Below are 18178 nucleotides of genomic sequence, written 5' to 3' on the forward strand. Positions count from 1 at the left end.
AAGATTAAACAATGAAATCGACAGATGAAGGTGGTTTGCACGGTTTACACAAATGAGGGCGGTTTTCATATGATCACTCCTCTATATATATATATATATATATATATATATATATATATATATAGGGTTGAGTTCACGTGAGACCAATGGTTTTTCGTGAGACCTGTAAGACCAATTTATGTTCATTGATCAACTTGATAAGCTAATGATCTAATGGTTTAAAGTTAATTAATTAATGACAAAATATCTAAATAGATATACAAGTTAATATGATGTTAATATAAAAAAAAAAGTAATAGTTATAATTAAGATAACAAAAACGAGGTCCTACCGGGAGTCGAACCCAGGTCGCTGGATTCAAAGTCCAGAGTGCTAACCACTACACCATAGAACCCTACGCGCCTGTTTCACACTATTACACTTACTTAAAGTAAAGAACCCGGTTTAAAGTCAAAAATAAGCTTGCACCAGCCGGGAATCGAACCCGGGTCTGTACCGTGGCAGGGTACTATTCTACCACTAGACCACTGGTGCCTATTGGCTTTAAGACGCTTATTACAGCTATATATGTCTTAATTATTAAGAAGTAAAACATCTTAATGAACATTGTACAGATTTTCGTATTATTGTTTGTATAGAAATCTATATGTTAAAATTACTTGTTTTAATGACGTATCATTTGTTTTGTTTATTTGTTATGTGTTCTTTGATGATCTTATTTTCATCATGAAAGAAAAGATAGCTCAATGAGGTTGGATTTATTTTTCAGCCAACCGATCGTAATCTGCCCCATATTAATTCTAGTCATTAGGTTCGTATCTCATTTGTTTGTAGCATGAATTGAATGGTTGAAACCCAATACAGGGACAATGATTTCATTTGTTGCCCACCGAATGAAGTTAAATGGTATGTTTGGTAAACTTGTGATAAGCTATTTGTTTATTAATAAATTATTTGTTAACTGATAAATCACGTTCGATAAAAACTAACTGATAAACTAGAAAACAATGTAAAACAACGTAAAATAAAATTATAAGGGTATAATTGGATAAAAGGGAACGGAAAAACCCTCCATAAGCTATTTGAATTAATTTTTCAAAAACTCAGTTTATAACCTAGTTTATGACTTGCTAAATGGAACCTTTTCAATTACTTCAAAAAAATAAGTTAGTTTATGGTTGTCAAACAAAACCAGCATTAAGGATTAGCTCAACTAGCAATAAGGCACGGATCTATGAGACTCCTCCCAGGAGATCGCCAGTTCGAGTCCTTCCAAGGTCACTGGGGGTCCTTTTATCCACACTTTATAGGATCAGTCGAGATGCTTGCAAGCTGGCACAGACATCGACAAATTTACCCAAAAAAAACATGAGCAAAGCATTATACAAGAGTAGTGATATGATATGGGCATTCATAAAACTAACCAAATGTTTTGATGATTGTTGGTAAAAAAAGATGAATGTTGAAGTTTGTGGAATCTTTTTTTGGCTATAATGATTGTGAAGTGGAATAAAGTGGAAACCCCAAGACCCCAAATGTGTCTTTCTTTTGCTTATTTTGAGAGGTGGAGTTGGTGGTCTTTCTTCAAACCTCATACATTATATGCCTCTCATTACAAAATCACAACAATAACCCCAATTATGGACCCCATAATCTTGAAAACCTCATCATCAATGTAACTAAAAGAAGTCTTTTTTATCTAATTGGGTATTCTAATCTTTCACTAAACTTTGAATAAAAAGAAAAAGGTTTATTCGGTTTAAGAATAAATCAAAATTTATTAAGAGGTTCTACGTCATTTACACGACGAAAAATAAAGATACAACTAAAAAATGGGCTTATAATATAAGCTCTGACAACCCCCGATCTTGGCTCCTTCAGATTTAATGGGGTTGGATTCTCGAATTTTTAAAGGATACTGAATTTTTGATCAGCATATGTGAAAGCCTGATGACAGTTATGAATTTAAGTTGAGTTTTGATAACTTATTCACCTATGGTAATAAATTAGATTTATGAGTCACTTGAATTCTTTATAATACATTGGTAATAACTTTTAATATGATATTAATCTCATCTTAGATATTATTACATCAATTTTTTTTTTCAAATACAAAAAAAAGAACGAATAAAGAAATATACAACGAATCAACAACATTTCATGCAAGTCCTATAACCCACAATATTACAAAGTCGAACGAAAATACCAAATTATTTTTTTTATTTTATCAGCCATTGTTTTATTTATTATTTAATATAAAAATAAGAATAAAAAATAGAAAATGATGTAGGGCAAATATTCCCTGTGATTGAAGTCCACATAGTGGATCATATTCTCTAAGTTCATCTATCTTATCTATGGCAATGGAAAGAGCAAAATGTTGGAGAATCATATTCTTCGGCATATTAATCTTTTAACATTTATAACCAACAATGCATAATGTACAACTTTCAATATACAACTTTTTTTAGATAACAATTGGTATTCAGATCAGTTTACACATAAATCTGTTAATTTTACAGAATCTGAAGTTAACAGTCAGACAAACCTCCAATGACTTAAATTGGTGCCGCAAGAAACAATCTTTATTACATCATAATACTTTTACACAATTTTTTATTTTAATTTTAATTTTAATTAAATTATATATCAAATTATTAATAAAGAGCATGTAAAAGTACAGCATCAAATTCTGCACCTAAGAAAGCATCATAAGCTACAAAATCAATGTGCAAAAGACTAATATATAGTTTCTAATGTATAACATACAAGTTATTATTTGACACTCTCTTTATATATATATATAACTCCTTATTAACCCAAGTCTCCCCTCCCCGGTCCCGATCGACAAAATTCTTTGGTGATTCGGGCGAATTCCGCGTGCTAAAATGCCACTCAACACCAATATTCGGCCTTCATCGACAACCAACCTCGCCTTTGTTTCCCTCATCATTCTTCTCTTCTCCCCTCGAACCACCTCTCAAGCATGCAAAAGCTCGTGCGGCGCAATACCAGTGAAATACCCGTTCGGCACCGGCCCGGGATGCGGCGACCCACGGTTCCAAACCCGAGTAACTTGCAATAATCAACATCTGACCTTCATCACACACACTGGATGCTATCCGATCACCGCCATCGACTACTCAAACCAAATCATCTTTATTACTGATCCCACGATGTCGACTTGCGCCTGCACTCAACCAAGCAAAGGCTTCAGTCTAGATTGGGACGCGCCATTTAGCTTTCATGACGACACTGTTTTTTCCCTGATCAATTGTGACGCCTCCACGTCGCCAGTATTCAAATCCGATGGTCGTAACGATTCGCTTTCTCCGGTTTGTGATTCCGAGAGCGGGAGCCGAGTTTGTGGGCTCTTGAATTCTTGTCAAGCGGTTAGTCGGCTCGATATCCCGGTCTCCACGTGTTGCGTCTATACTCCGGTGGATCTTGGTCCATCCTTCGAGATGGACTTGCAGAAGCTGAAATGTGATTCGTATTCAGGTTTATACGGTTTTAGTGGACACGCGGACAATCCCGACAGTTGGAAATATGGCATCGCGATAAAGTATAAGTTCAATTTCAACAACGAATATCCAGAACTCTGTGCTAACTGTGAGAAAACCAATGGCGTCTGTGGGTATAACGGACCTTATAATTCGTTAATATGTAACTGTCACAGTGGAATCAATGCTACGTCAGATTGTTCGTTTGAAGCAACGTGGAACGGTTCTCGGAGATTCCTTCCATTTAGCAACGGTAAATGGCTACAAGCGTCGCAAATGATTTTCTTTTTTGTGATGTACTTTCTTGACGATATATGTGTTTAATAGGGTACGATTTATTTGCAGGGGCGTTCTGGATCTATGCACTGGCATGGATACTGATATGGAGGATGGCGTAGATTTCAAAGATTCTGATATAAGTCGTGTGTTTTCTTGTCATTTTAAGAGAATTCATCATCTAAAGTCGTTTTTATATTGGAAATTAAATGATTTAATTAAGTGATTTGTATTTTAGTGACGGGTTTTTGTAATTTTTGCATAATACTGCGGTTTAGTGCGACTTGGAGAAAAATATTTTTAATGATAAAAATACATTTTATTAATTACATATAGATATCAAATTTAACAATTTGTTTTAAAATACCATGTCGTTATGGTGTCAAACTGACGAAAAAGATAAAGACGAATATATTTAACGATGCTAAATGAAAATAAATTGTTCCAAAACTGGAATAGAATGATATTCTTAGAGGATGTTTGGGATTGCTTATTTGAAACAACTTATACTTTTCTACAAAAGTCTTTATCAACTTATTGTAAGTTGGAATGGTTTAATTTATGCAAAAACTTCTTATTGCCGGTATGATACCGGTATAAGTTGTTTATCCAAACATTCATAAGTGTTTATTACCTGTGACATACCGGAATAAGTCAATAAATTATTTTTATAAACAATCCCGAACACCCCCTTAATAAAATACCTTTATAAACCAAACCAAATAAGAACTAGAGTAAATTACAGATTTGGTACCTACGGTTTCAAGATTGTCTTGAATTTGGTCCTTACAGTTTTTTATTCCAAAACAGCCTCTAGATTTTGCATTTTCATAACGTTTTAGTTTCTACCACTAATGGTTTAGATTGATTTGATTCACAAGCTTGTGGCTCTGCTTAATTTATTCCATTTAATTGCTTTTTTTGTGATGGATCACCGTATATTGCCTTTTGTGATGGTTTTTTTGATCTCCACGCTTTCAGATTCCCCCTCTGTGTTGTCGCTTATTCAATCTCTTGTCTTCCGAGGTCATGTGTTTTTTTTTGGAATAACAATGATGTCAAAGTCAGCTTGTGACATGCATATTGATTAATTTTACAGGCTCTGAAATTAACAACTACACGAATCTTAAATGACTCTAAAGATCGTAGGTTATGTTATTGACCAACCAAGAACGTAAAATTTATGTGGCCGAGCTACCGATGCATCTGTTATCAACAAGTATTAAACATGTATGGTTTTAAAAGTCTTGAAAGTAATTTGTGCATCCACAAATGTTGTTATTCATCTTTTCAAGTGATTATAACAAATTTTATAATTCTTTTACATATTTAATATCAGGTTTCTGGTTTTTAAAAATTCAAAAAAGATAAAAAGAAAATGGATTTGAATGCAATGCATGGACATGGCTTCAAAATACTCAATCTTGAGTTTACTAGTGCATTGTTTTGAGTATCAACCATGTTTAGTGGTATATTGTTCTGAGTATCCATGGAGGGACGGACCAAGGGCTTTTTAGTGCCACGTGTCATCGTTCTATTCCTTCATCGTAATGTGAAAAATATAAGGTCGTGAAAAACGTCATGGTATCAATTTGTTGTGTGTCACTATATATATTTTGAAACTACAATAAAGAACATAAGTTTTCATTGGTAAAATTGGTTTGCAAGGCTTTTCTTCCACCCACACCCGAGTTTGAATCATGTTTAGTGTCATTTTCTTAGATTTTAGCTTTTAATTTCAGATTTATTATGTTTCTGGGGGGAATACAATAAAAAAGACTTGAACACGGGAGGACCAATGAACCAACCAACACAGCATTGATGATTTTGGGATAAATATTTTTATATTTCTTTCTTACAAGTCAAATGGTGTCACAGCTTGAAAACTTTTCAGGTCTGTCCCAAAATCCAATTGCAAAGTAGCATATTGATTTGGTTTTTAATTTAGACTCTTTGTTACATGTTCGAAACTTTACCTGATTTTTGATATTCTAGTTTTTCAAAGATCGAGAACTGTAAAGCCCAATGCAACAGGCTGACCCCATAACCTTGAAATGAACTTAAAACCTATGGTCAAAGTTATGGATAGCGCATAACTTTGAGCTTATAATAAATCTAATTTTCTATGCTACAAGAAATAGCAAAAGAAGCATATGAAAAGATAAGAGAAGAGAAGAGGGTGAAAGAAATGTTCAGAAAACAATTCTCATAAAATATTGCTTACACTAGTACTATTTATTGGGGAAGTTATCATAGTGGCTCTTGATTTAACCCCAACATTTGGTATCTCATGCGATCAATACCATTCAACCTTACACAACATAAGATTTGCTCTGGCAATTCCTCCACTTTGTTTCCCTGATTCAATGTAAAAACGAATTACTTTTAGAAAGGAAACAACAGAAGTTTAATCAAGTTTTTAAAATGAAACAAGACTTGCCTGTATTGTCAGCCCCACATCCAAGATGCAGTTTTTTAGTCTATCTTGGAATGCTTCAAATCCTTTCCTGGAGATGTAACTAAATCTATGCATATCCAAATCAATCTCAAAGTAATTCTCTCCCTGCAAAAACCACTCCACCAATACTAAATTCAAAATACACAAACACAATAAAACAATATAATATATATATGTTATGTATCTTATGAGTACATTCATCCATATCCATATAAGAGTGTGTTTGGTACAAGGGAATGGACTGGACATGTTGTCCTACATTTACTAGAACGGACTGGATGGGATTTTGGGTTAGTAGAACAAAAATGCATTTTTTGTTCAACCAAATTAGAGAGACTAGACAATATTGGTAAATTACTAAGCTATTCATATCAGAGTAAAACCCTAAAACATTATACAATTCTCTCATCCGTCCAACCTTGTCTAGTCTAGTTCCATCCGGTCCTTCAAAGGGCAATGGTATAACCAACATTTGCACCCAACAATATGGAAGGGTAATGGCATCAAAACAGCCATTATGTTTCAATAGGGAAGGGAAAATGAAGAGCAGAAACTCACTTGGTAGAATTCATGTTGAGGACGTGAAAGAACAGGTTTTTCATTGTAAGCATGCATAAGCTTCCTCTCTGGTGCACTTAACTGAAGGTCCTCTACATTTACAACCCGACCCAATATTTTCAGCCTTTCACGAAATGGTACAAGTGTATCGACAGGAAAACCTTTAACCTTTTCTATTTCATCATCAAGAATCCTCTGTTCCAAAACAATCATGAATAAGTTGATGATAAGAAATAATGGGATAATGTATTATGGCAAGAAATAATGGGATAATGCATTGTCTTACTCTCATGTTATCTTGAAACTGGGATGAAAGTTCCTTCGAGTAACTATCAGAAAGTTTAAAGTACAAAACTACATTCATTCCTTCGCCATCAATTTCTCCTTGGAAAAAGGCAGCAGGGTACAACGGAACCTGTAGAACCACCACATAAAGAATGTCAATGCAAGCAATAAGGAACTGCCATGAGATCAAAAGTAGCAGCATTTCATCTAGAAAAGATACACAAACGAATGATTAAAGATCATTTAGAAAAAGATCGAACTCCAGGTACAAGAACAAATGATTAGAGTTTCAATATCCAGCTCTGGTGCATGTAATATACGTCTGATACACGGACGATACTAGACACTGGACAGGTGGGAGTAAGGTAGGCGAAAGAATTCTGCATAGTTTTTAAGGTTTTAATTTGACATGGGTAGTTTATTAATTTAACAATCTTTTCCTATTTCATTCAAGTCTCGTCGTGTCCCAATCTAACTCATGCCAAACATAGACAAGTTCTTATCTTGTTTTTTCTCGTTCTGTCCCATGTACCAAACTCACCCTTAATGTGTTTGCTTCTAATAATGAAAGATCCCTCACCGAGTCTACTAGGGAAAAAGATAGATGGCCACCCAAAAACAATGTCATTTTTATGATGAACAACCAAAAATGAGACCGTAAACAGTAATAGCAAAAAAAAGCTCTGAATGATAGGAAGTACCTGTACATTTACAACGAGAATAGACGGAAGTTCTGTGGAAGAAGAACCAACAACAGGGAGCTCAACAAACCGAGCAATGTGATCAATTTTCCTTTGAGATAAGAACACATCAACACCGAATGGGTAATATGCTGCATAATTAGGTGCATGTTCTTTCTTTTTATCCCTGCAAACATTCAATAAAATGGGTAACTAAATAACTACAAGGACAGACTAACTACATGTTTATTTAAAGCCCATATAATTCAGTTACCTCAAATAATTCACTCCTCGTACTCTGAAAGTCTTCGGTTCAACATGTGACCATGAATCAAGCACTGTCTTCTCTACTGGACAGAAGGGTACTTGAGAACCAGCTATCGGTCGTTGTAGATGCATCTTTGAAGAAACTAGGAGATCAGGAATTGTGTCAAATTTTTGTTCACTACATCACCTCATCATAGGATAATAAAAGTGATATGCTAGTTTATGCCCACTGAGTTTGCCGAATCGGATGGACCTTACACAGAATAACCTAAAGGTATCCATTTCAAATCCTACTCTTGCGTATTCCCCTTACCATGGGTGTTTCAATAGGCAGGCAGCAAAAATTCTCCTGGTGCGGTTCATGGGTCTTTGGAAAAAAAATTGAGCTTACAAGTTACTAGTTCACGAAGCACATTTCAATGCTTTTGTGTATGTTTCCCTTAAGTAGCCTAGCCAAATCACAAAAATTTCGGAGTAGTAAGAAGAACTCACAGATATTGGCATTAGGATGTCCATCTCTCCATTTAAAGGAGAGTTTATGAACAGCCTTTTTCCTTGCACTTGGTGGGCTAGAGCTTAAGGATCTTCTCTTCTCAACAGATGGAACTGTTGCAGCAAGGCAAGGCAGACAGTTACCGGGAATTACTCCACAGTCCAATAAATCATTCTCTCTTCCAGCATTATCATCTACAGAAGAAGATATTTCATCAATGTATACGGGCTGGAAATCATTATTAGGTCCATCAGATCTGGATCGTGGATTCATTTCTTCTGGATGCACTGAACTTCTACGACTCTCACCATCTCCGTGATTGACATCCCTGAGAGAAGCAATGCTTGCCCTGGAGGCGCCTTCTGAGCCATTTAGGGACACCACATCTTGCATATATTTGGATTTGTAAGTTAAAGATAAGTTATAATTTTAACTGGAAAATTGAATATAAAGGTCGGTACCATCAAGAACACTATGGAAATCTTCTTCACTGCAGTCTGATTCAAGAACAGCAGCAGAATCATAAAAGAACTCATCAATGCTCCCTCCTAATACAAAAAAGAGTGCGCTTACTATAAGGAAGCCAATACATTTACAACAACTGAATAAAAATTGGGAAGTTACAACAATGAAAACAGAGCAAGTCTTACAAAAGAACTCAAATTTTTAAGGCCTGACTCGTTTAAGTAGCCTAAAATGTTCATTCCAATGGAGAATGATAGATAAAGATGTCAACAAATGACCTCAGATATGAACTCATGTTCCTTGGTTCAAGCTTATTTCAGAAACCATCTAGCTTCTCCTTCTTCAGGCAATAGCTATGATTTGGCTTTGGATATCATATATCAACTTCAACATTTATAAGGATCATAAACTTTTCCTGAAATTCTTGCTAACTACATGAAACTTCATAAGATCTTGAAGGTGTTATATTTGCAACAATGCCCGCGTCAAAAGCCCTAGGTATGACGATGAATATAAAAATGTATCCCTTTCTAGAAGTGGATAGAATACCTCCAAAATTAGTAAAAAACTGAATATTCAAGAACACCACCACCGAATAATTGTGCCAAAAAAGGATAGAAAACTAAAACGCACCCCAGTGAAAACAGGGAAATTCTACCACATTAGCTCAAATTTTAAATTTAAACAAATGTTTCTACTTATCGAAATCTTTTCCATAGTTATGAACACACAATCATTAGTCCATAGCTAACACACAAATCAGTCAAGTAATCAGTCAAAATGCAACAGAAACATATATAACTTGTAACAGTTATAGATCAAAACTCTCAATTAATACAAGTGCCGTCTGCAATTTCTATATAAGGATAGAGAGAGAACCGCGGAAAGTAGGATTAACCAAGGACCGATCTGAGGGAAGGGACTTTGGTTGATCGGAAAGACGAGTGGAAACACGTCGCTTCAAGTCTTTCTTTCGCTTCCTAAATTTCCTCTTCGACGATCTTATTCTACCTCCGACACAACTCTCCGGCGTCGACAAGCAAGCTCCCATCTCTCTCACTTCTCTCTCTGTGTATATTTCAAATCAACACGATGAATCACAACATTTTCAATCGAAACAAAACGTAGAAGAAACGTGTGATCAACGATAAACAACCGTTCCAGTTCTCGTTTCTCTCTCTCTAGATACATACACTATACATACAAAGTTGTATATATGATTTGATGAGATGAGCATGAATTGAGAGAGAGACGCATAGCAATAGCAAGAAGAAAGATAGCGAAAGTCAAATGAAAGGGCTTGATGATGATGGTGAGTGACGGATTGAAGAAAGGGGCATCTACGTATTGTTTTCCGAACCCCAAAATTCTAGGTAGGACCCACATCATGTACAATAGGACTCGCCACGTGGACTAGTGAAATTAATTTCCTGGGAAATGTAAACGTGTGTCTGCTCTCTGTGTTGTACAAAAACTGTTCCCCTCACGTTTTCTTCGAATTTTTTAATTTTATTTTATTATCTTTTAAAATAAAAAATAATATTTTTATATTAAACTTTATATAATTAAATAATATCTATTTTCTTAAATCCAACGTATCTAGTTTGGGAAGTTGATCAAAATAGTCATCTTATTCGGTTCAATTCATCTATTACTCAATTCTCCCCCATACTCTTCAAGAAGTCATTACATTTGCAAGTACCTGAGCTGCAACTTGCAGAGCAGTGTTTTAAAAAGAAAAAAAAAACTGTTTTTCATACTTTAACGGTGACATGGCCTTGTAAACATGCACCAAGAAGCTCTCTTTAAGTTTGTATACCTATTGTTAAGTGATACCAGGAAAGCGTATAGGTTCACAAAGTGGTCACAATATTACCACAGTGGTGGTATAAGTTTACATCGGACACTGTGATCGTTTTCAAGTAATAAAGTGGTAAAAATACCGAGATCGTATCCACAGAGATTGGAGTTCGGAATTTCAAATAGTAGGTTGATAATATAATGATTTCAATTAAAGAAGAAGAAAATACATTTGAGCGAGTTTTATACTTTTAATAATGAAATCTAAACAAGCAATTAAAAAAGGTTATGGGTGAACATGTCACGTAACAGATCAATAGTAACAAGATGGTTAAATAGATTGGTCACAAAAACATCTATAAGTTCCTTTCTCTCGGAAGTGAACTTTCATAGAGAGTGGTCACAATCTCCACACAAAATCAACATTTTTACCAACTAAAGGCTTGTCGACGGAATTAAATAGATTTCACAAAATCTTAGTTATACCAGTATGAACAGAATGCTCATATCTCTATGTGAAACCACTCTCGACTGACGTTTGAACATTAGTTACAAAATCTTGCAAAAAATGTATCTCTACGTGATTATAAAAGACTTTCTCAAATCTTCTTGCATCACTCAAGTCATATTTCAGAGTCTACCTATCTCTAGATCTACCTAATATTACACTACCAATTAATTAGTTTGTCCGCATTAAATTAAAGCTTCAACTTGAGTAACCAAGCCCAAAAGTTAGCAACAATATCAACACCCACATGTTGCATATTAATCTTATGATCAACTCACATCACACCAAAAAGGGGTGCTTAGTTAATAATTACAGTAAATAATATAATAGAAAAAGATAAATACTTAACAGTTACTTACTTGAAAATAAACTACAAACTGTGCCTACAATATGCTGAAATTTAAAGATATCTCATAAGCTCCATGTAACTAGAAATGGCACTATGAAATCTTATCCAAATCTTAACTTCATTGTATCTTCATCTTTCTTTGTATCTAGAGTTTGCCCTTCAATATTGTCATAATGTAGTTGAAATAAGCATAAGATTACGTGCAAAAAATGATATTTCAGTTGCGCTCAAATTAACGTCACCGAACACAATGGTGACACAACGGGTATATTCTGCAATCCAACATCTAACTTAAAACAGCTCCAAATAAAAATAAGAAACATACACACATGAAGAGGAAACACTATTTAAAACGAAAGAAAAGCTCATACAAATGATGTACAAATAACACTCAAAATGAAAGTTATCACATCCCGCAAAACTTAGCAGGTACACGTTCCATATTCAAAAAATATACTTACGAAAACAGTTATCCAATGCATGGAACTTTGCTCGAACTTTCACAATACACGAGTTGATACAAATACTGACCATTGATATAAAAAAATATTATTTCAAATTAATTAATTATTATTAAAATTAATGAAAATAATTGAGTTTTATACGATTATGTGCATGTATAAACGTTTGCATTTAAAAGCAGAGTCAGTTTTTAAATATAAAAAATGGGTTTTTGGTGGGTCCATGTGTTGTACGTTACAGTTTTGGTGTTTAATGTGTGAGTTGTAGTTGTCTCAGCTGTCTATCACCAAAAAAAAGCTTTAATTATTTAATTCTAATTCCAAGAAAAATAAAATTTTCCACTTGGATTCGCTGCTATTCCAACAAAATTATTGATACTTAAGGTTATTTAACAGTTGTTGAATGGTTTGGTGTCAAATGATTAAGTGGTCAGAATGATTAAGAGACTTTCATAATATATTGCAAAATGAAATATAATTGTTTGGTAATTGTTTATAATGAAATCATGACGTTTAATGGTTAAGAGAGGTACAAAATGATTCAAAGGGTTTTAGAACCATTAAGAGACAGACTTTTTTTTTGTCAAACAAGATTCACCTCTTAGTGATTCAGATGTTGTCTCTTAATGAAACTATTAAGAGGTAAACAAACAACCTCTTACTTAATATCAATTAATTTCATAATAAAAATCCTATACAACAAATATATATGATTTTGTCAATAAAATTTTAATATAAAACATAAAATAAAAAATAGGCTAAATATTTTTTATGCATTATGTGATATAAGATAACATGTATCGAAATGAATAAAATTGTTTTAGACCCTATTTATGCCAAAAACTTTATGGCAGAACCCATATAGGTCTATAAAGTGGCCACAGTAACAGTATAAATGCACACCGGTTATTATGACTGTTTTCAAGTAATCAAGTTGTAAAAATACCAAGATCGTATCAACATGGATCAGACTTCAAAGTTTCGAGTCTTGGATCGAAAATATATTGATTTCAACTAGAGAAGAAAAAAATATCTTTGAGTTGGTTCGGTGATTTTTACAACAGGCATGAATATAAATGTTGCATAAAAGATCAGTAGTAACAAGATGGTAAAGAAGACTGGTCACAAAAAATAACTATTAAAGTTCCTTTCTCTCGAAAGTGAACGTAAATAGTGAGTGATCACGTTATTTCCACAACGTCACCATTTATTAGTCGGAGGCTTGCCGACCAAACTAAATAAATTTCAGGGAATCTTAGGGGGCATTTGGTCCGTTTTAAGGAATGGAAATGAAAATGAAAATGGATATAGCACGGAATGTAAATGTAAATGCTAAACATTTGTATTGAAAACTAAATTCTCTGTAGAGGTCACCGCTTCGAGTCCTACAAGGTTACTGGAGATTTTATTGACTGTTCTCTAAGACCGATACCCCTGGGATTAGTCGAGGTTAGAGCACAAGATGACCCGAACACCTATAGTTAAAAAAAATCAATTCTTTGGTTGGCATCAACCCTTTTTTGTGTCAAAATTTACAACTGGATTGAGTTTCGATTTAGCTCGGTTTGGGTTCTTCGGTTTATTTTTCGGGTTGGATTTGTCAGGCCATTAGGTTTTTGTATAACCCTACTTGTAGCATACACCTCAAGGATTTCAAAACATACTATACCTTATTCCCATTTACAAATGATTTACTATGATTTTTAAATATATTATAAAAAGATTATGAAATATTTGACAAATAATCAGTCATTTTGTTTAAACGTCGTAGTCAAATTAAACGTAAAGATTTCAAATTTATAACATTACTAATAATTTATGCAATTTTAGTTATATATTTATTCTATTCACAAATAGAAATTTCAACGAAATTTACTTTAAAACATTATAACAAGACAATAAATAATAAGACCAAAGCAATACTATTGTCTCATTAGATCGCATTTGAAACGTCGTCAAATTTAGTAGTACAACAACTCGATAACAACAACACCAATAAACATTTTAAATCTGTTAGAAGACAAAACAGATAACAATATTATCACATTTTTTATAATTACATATTCGAACAAAAATGTTTATCATATTATAATAAAATCGGGTTTATAAGACACTTAAAATGTATAAACATCTTAATAACATGTTTTTTAAGACTTATGTTTATAATACCAACGTCTTATCTAAAAGTATTATAATATGTTAACGATTAAATCTATAATTTTTAACAAATCACGTGAAAAAAAGGGTTTTTTTCCTCTTGAAAATATATGAAAACAATACCTAATAATAGGATTCCATAGGTTAGAAAAAGATAAAGGACAAGTGGTAAAAATGATGTGTCTAGTTTCACGGTAAAATGTTATATTTGTTTCTGGTCCTTATTTACATTGGGACAGTGAACACTCAAGTGGTTGGTCATCTATGCCACTTCTGTACATGTACCTTTATGCATTATTTATATTCTTAATAAAATATAATAAGTTATATTTTCTAAAATATTAGATAAAAAGTTGATTATCGATAAACCAATCAGCTCCATATGAAACTCGTCTTCAGAGACAAAAATGCGAACGGTTTTTATTGGGCTCGCTTAGCGGCGTAGGCTAGTGCGGAGGCTTGAGATCGAGTCTATAACTTGTTTTGTATTTGAACAAAGTCTCCCCTTTTGGGACAGACATACATTAAACGATAGGGTGGCACGAGCCACCATTGTAAAGGGGAAAAAATACGTTTATCGAAAGTGACAGCATATTATTTTGTTGGGTGTTGTTATATAGTTTTTTAAACTGAAATATTAATACAAGACTTTGATGGCAGAGATGGTAAATGTTTTTACCAGTCTCGTCGTTGTTAAATTTGTTGATTTTTAGGTTAAATCTTGATGTTTTTTTTTATATATACCTCTTTTGTTTTTAAAAATATATATACATATGATTTGAACATAAGTCTATTTTATGAGAATACAAAAAACTAACCAACAAATCTATATTAATATTATGAATTTTTTCTTTAGGAAATTTTTATCGTTAAATTATATCATCACTTCTAAATATTTCTAGGTCCACCTATACACCCCAATACCCCCATCTATTTACCAAGTTAACATCATGTCAGAGACTTTGATTTTTGAAATATTATATTGCAATTTTAATTGTTTGATTTGTCTCGTTAAAAATGGTAACATTTGGCTTAATATCTGGTTTAATAAATTCACATTATTATTATCTAAAAATATAAGATTGCATATTGGTGCGGAACTCGACTCACCTGGCTTGAACAAGGACAGAGATTTCCTCTTAAAACGGGTCCCAGGACCGAGGCCGGGAATTCCCAATATACTCAAACTGGGGTTAGTTCCGGGGCTGGGTATTGTACCTTCGCCCCGCCCGTATCCGGTATATAATTTTATTAATACATTTTTATATAATATATGTATATATATATATATATACATTATTTATATTATAAAATTAAGTCTTGACCAAGGACGAAGATCAGAGTTTGACCAAGTTTGATTAAAAAATAAATAACCAAGGCCATAATATTAATCCCCGTACTTGTCAGAGACCGAGACCAGAGCTATTACTAAAAGCCAGGGCCTGTGATCCCTGATCTTATATCCGCACTGTTGCCATGCCTATTAAGTAGCCAGTCTTCATTAAATTTCACGTTTTTTTACAAGATATGCATTTAGTGTGAAATATAAAATGAAATAAAAAAATAATTTAGCATTTTTGTGAAGAAAAGTGTGGCTATAAAATAGGCTATAGGCTATAGGCATAGTCATCATTAAATGAAGTTGGTGGATACTTTTGCTATATCCGAGTGCGACTTAATGATGCTTAAAAGATCCCATTTACTTTCCTAAATATATTCAATTTTTGTTTTTAGATTTTGTCTTGTACCACTTAAATATATTTAATATTTTTGATAAACGAGTTCCATTTATTAAATATTCATGTTGCTTATGGGAATTAAACTATTGACATAGGTTTAAATGAGGCCAACCTAAATAAAAATGATAAATATATAATATGTGGTTACAAAACATAGTCAAGGTTATTAGATCCGAGACTGAAGTTGCATAAAGTTGCACAAAATCACGTGTTTTGTACACAATTGTAGTATAAAATCAAATGTTGTTTATATTGTTTCTGTGTTTTCTTAGTTAATTGTTGTTCTCGTTTGAACCCAACCCATAAACTATGGTATATATAGGGTTGGTTTCGGTCAAAAAGAGAGTTAATGTGTGAAGTGTGAGCAGAGATCTTCACCCTATAGATGCACATTAAGATGCGATTCTTAGGTCGTTTTGAGATTAAAGATGATCAAGGATCTAGATTTCTTCTTACGCTTCTCATCTTAACTCTCTTTCTCATACAATCATTCCCCTATATGGGTGGAGTTTCGGTGACAATAAAAATTATGGTGAGAAAGGTGGGAATGAATCTCCACTCTTGGATCAATCATAACTGAAGATCAATATGATCGTGTGCATCATATCAATTCCCATGAGAAACACAATTCATGGATGGTGATGAGATTAAAAGTGACCAAAGTCCAAATCTATTCTTACATTTCTCATATTAACTCATATTCTCACACGATCCTTCATGTGCGCGCGTGTGTGTGTGTGTGTATATATAATATATATATATATATATATATATATATATATTGTAACCGCAAGCATATGGATGTGTAGCATACGGGTCGATCATGAGGAGGCGATGGACTAAATATAAACTTGTTCTAGACTAGGTGTAGCTACGAGAAATCATCAATATTTTGAATGGTTTTATTTAAAATACTAAAAAGAATGACTAGACATTAAAAAAAATAAGAGCTAACGAAAATCGGGGAATCCCGGTTTAGGATTTTAGTGATGGTGAGTATTTGTTATGTAAAAGTTTTTTAACCCTCTATCGAGGTAGAAAAGTCTTTCTAAAACAAATTGGCACCTATTTTTGTAGGATCAAAATATTGAAAAAAAAAGCAAATTTGATAAAAACAAATGTTTTCTCATCTTACGTCTCTAACTATTTTTATGTTAGGACAGTAGTCATCAACCAATTCAGTCTAAGTCAAGAATCAAACTTTCATTCATTTTCCGACTAAACAAATTAAACAAACACTAGGAAAAATTAATTAACCAAATAACAACTTTTGTTGATTAAAAATTAGTCGTTTAAAATCTAATATCCGTTTTAAAATCAATTGGTTAATCCCAACACTTTTAATCCAAGACAACAAAACCCAATCAAACTACGAAACGTAAACGTAGATTTAATGAAAACGGTAAAATTAATCTAAGAAACTATAAGAATCGATCCAAGGAGTGTCACTCTCCAAGAATCAATTCTAGACTTAAGAAAATAGTAAATTAAATTTAAGAACATTGCAAGATATTAAATACGGAGAAATAAATAACAACTAAAATAACATGGAATTAAACTCTAAGTGTGAATATTAAGGGGTTGTTTTGTTATCTCTTATTAGTTTCATTAAGGGGCAGTCTCTGAATCACTAAGAGATGAATCTTGTTCGACAAAAAAAAAAAGTATGCCTCTTAATGGTTCTAAAATCATCTGAATAAATTTTGTATCTTGGGCTTTCATTAACCATTCAATACCTTAATTTTATTTTGAATAATTTTCAAACAATTATATTTCATTTTGTACTATATTATATGAGTTTCTTAATTATTCTGACCACTTAATCATTTTGCAACAAACCATTCAGCAACTGCCAAACAACCCCTAAATTGAGCTAAACTAATATAGACTGAAACATCAAATTAAAAAAGATAAGAAGAAGAATACAATACAACTGATGGAAATTCACAACACTCGATCCACCAGATCACATCTCCATAGGTTCAAGAAGGTGAGAAAAACACAAATAGATGTAAAACAAACCGAAATCTGAAACTAAACCTACATCTAAACTAAAAGATTTGAGAAGAAAAGAATATCCATAAGCTAAAAACTGAACTAACAAATAACAAATAAACTAAAAAAGAAAATAAAATAAAATCATGTTTATAAAATTGATTTTTTCAAATTAGTCCCTCCA

General features: G+C 33.1%; 2 protein-coding genes and 2 non-coding genes across 5 annotated transcripts; 1 reads left to right on the forward strand and 3 right to left on the reverse strand.

The window, feature by feature from the left end:
• Positions 1-322: 322 nt before the first annotated feature.
• Positions 323-394, reverse strand: TRNAQ-UUG. The gene has a single exon. It is a non-coding gene; the product is annotated as a tRNA-Gln (tRNA).
• A 69-nt stretch (positions 395-463) lies between these two features.
• TRNAG-GCC lies at positions 464-534 on the reverse strand. The gene has a single exon. It is a non-coding gene; the product is annotated as a tRNA-Gly (tRNA).
• Positions 535-2880: 2346 nt separating this feature from the next.
• On the forward strand, positions 2881-3945 carry LOC112528254 (wall-associated receptor kinase 3). Its single transcript, XM_025139243.1, has 2 exons — positions 2881-3756; positions 3849-3945. Exons 1-2 carry the CDS (start codon positions 2889-2891, stop codon positions 3899-3901), a joined length of 921 nt encoding a protein of 306 aa, XP_024995011.1. The 5' UTR covers positions 2881-2888; the 3' UTR covers positions 3902-3945.
• A 2014-nt stretch (positions 3946-5959) lies between these two features.
• On the reverse strand, positions 5960-10240 carry LOC112527928. Of its 2 annotated transcripts, XM_025138788.1 has the most exons (10): positions 9865-10240; positions 8982-9068; positions 8829-8906; positions 8520-8714; positions 8035-8170; positions 7782-7947; positions 7082-7210; positions 6796-6990; positions 6220-6342; positions 5960-6137 (listed from the first exon to the last, which is right to left on the reverse strand). In XM_025138788.1, the coding sequence occupies exons 1-10, from the start codon at positions 10034-10036 to the stop codon at positions 6030-6032; spliced, it is 1389 nt and encodes a 462-aa protein (XP_024994556.1). In that variant the 5' UTR covers positions 10037-10240; the 3' UTR covers positions 5960-6029. The 2 variants fall into 2 exon arrangements, with proteins under 2 accessions (XP_024994556.1, XP_024994555.1); XM_025138787.1 differs by having other exon boundaries at positions 8520-8906.
• Positions 10241-18178: the final 7938 nt, after the last annotated feature.

The sequence above is a fragment of the Cynara cardunculus genome (assembly GCF_001531365.2).
Source record: "Cynara cardunculus var. scolymus isolate 2C chromosome LG 15, CcrdV1, whole genome shotgun sequence".
NCBI classification, from domain to species: domain Eukaryota; kingdom Viridiplantae; phylum Streptophyta; class Magnoliopsida; order Asterales; family Asteraceae; genus Cynara; species Cynara cardunculus.

Excerpts from the sequence above, each read along its gene's own strand:
- LOC112528254 (XM_025139243.1), top strand. The coding sequence starts at position 2,889 with ATGCCACTCAACACCAATATTCGGCCTTCATCGACAACCAACCTCGCC. Across the intron at positions 3,757-3,848 it reads ATTCCTTCCATTTAGCAACG|GGGCGTTCTGGATCTATGCA; the intron begins GTAAATGGCTAC and ends ATTTATTTGCAG.
- LOC112527928 (XM_025138787.1), bottom strand. The coding sequence starts at position 10,036 with ATGGGAGCTTGCTTGTCGACGCCGGAGAGTTGTGTCGGAGGTAGAATA. Across the intron at positions 9,069-9,864 it reads GGTTAATCCTACTTTCCGCG|GAGGGAGCATTGATGAGTTC; the intron begins GTTCTCTCTCTA and ends TTTTTGTATTAG. Across the intron at positions 7,948-8,034 it reads CGAGGAGTGAATTATTTGAG|GGATAAAAAGAAAGAACATG; the intron begins GTAACTGAATTA and ends GAATGTTTGCAG.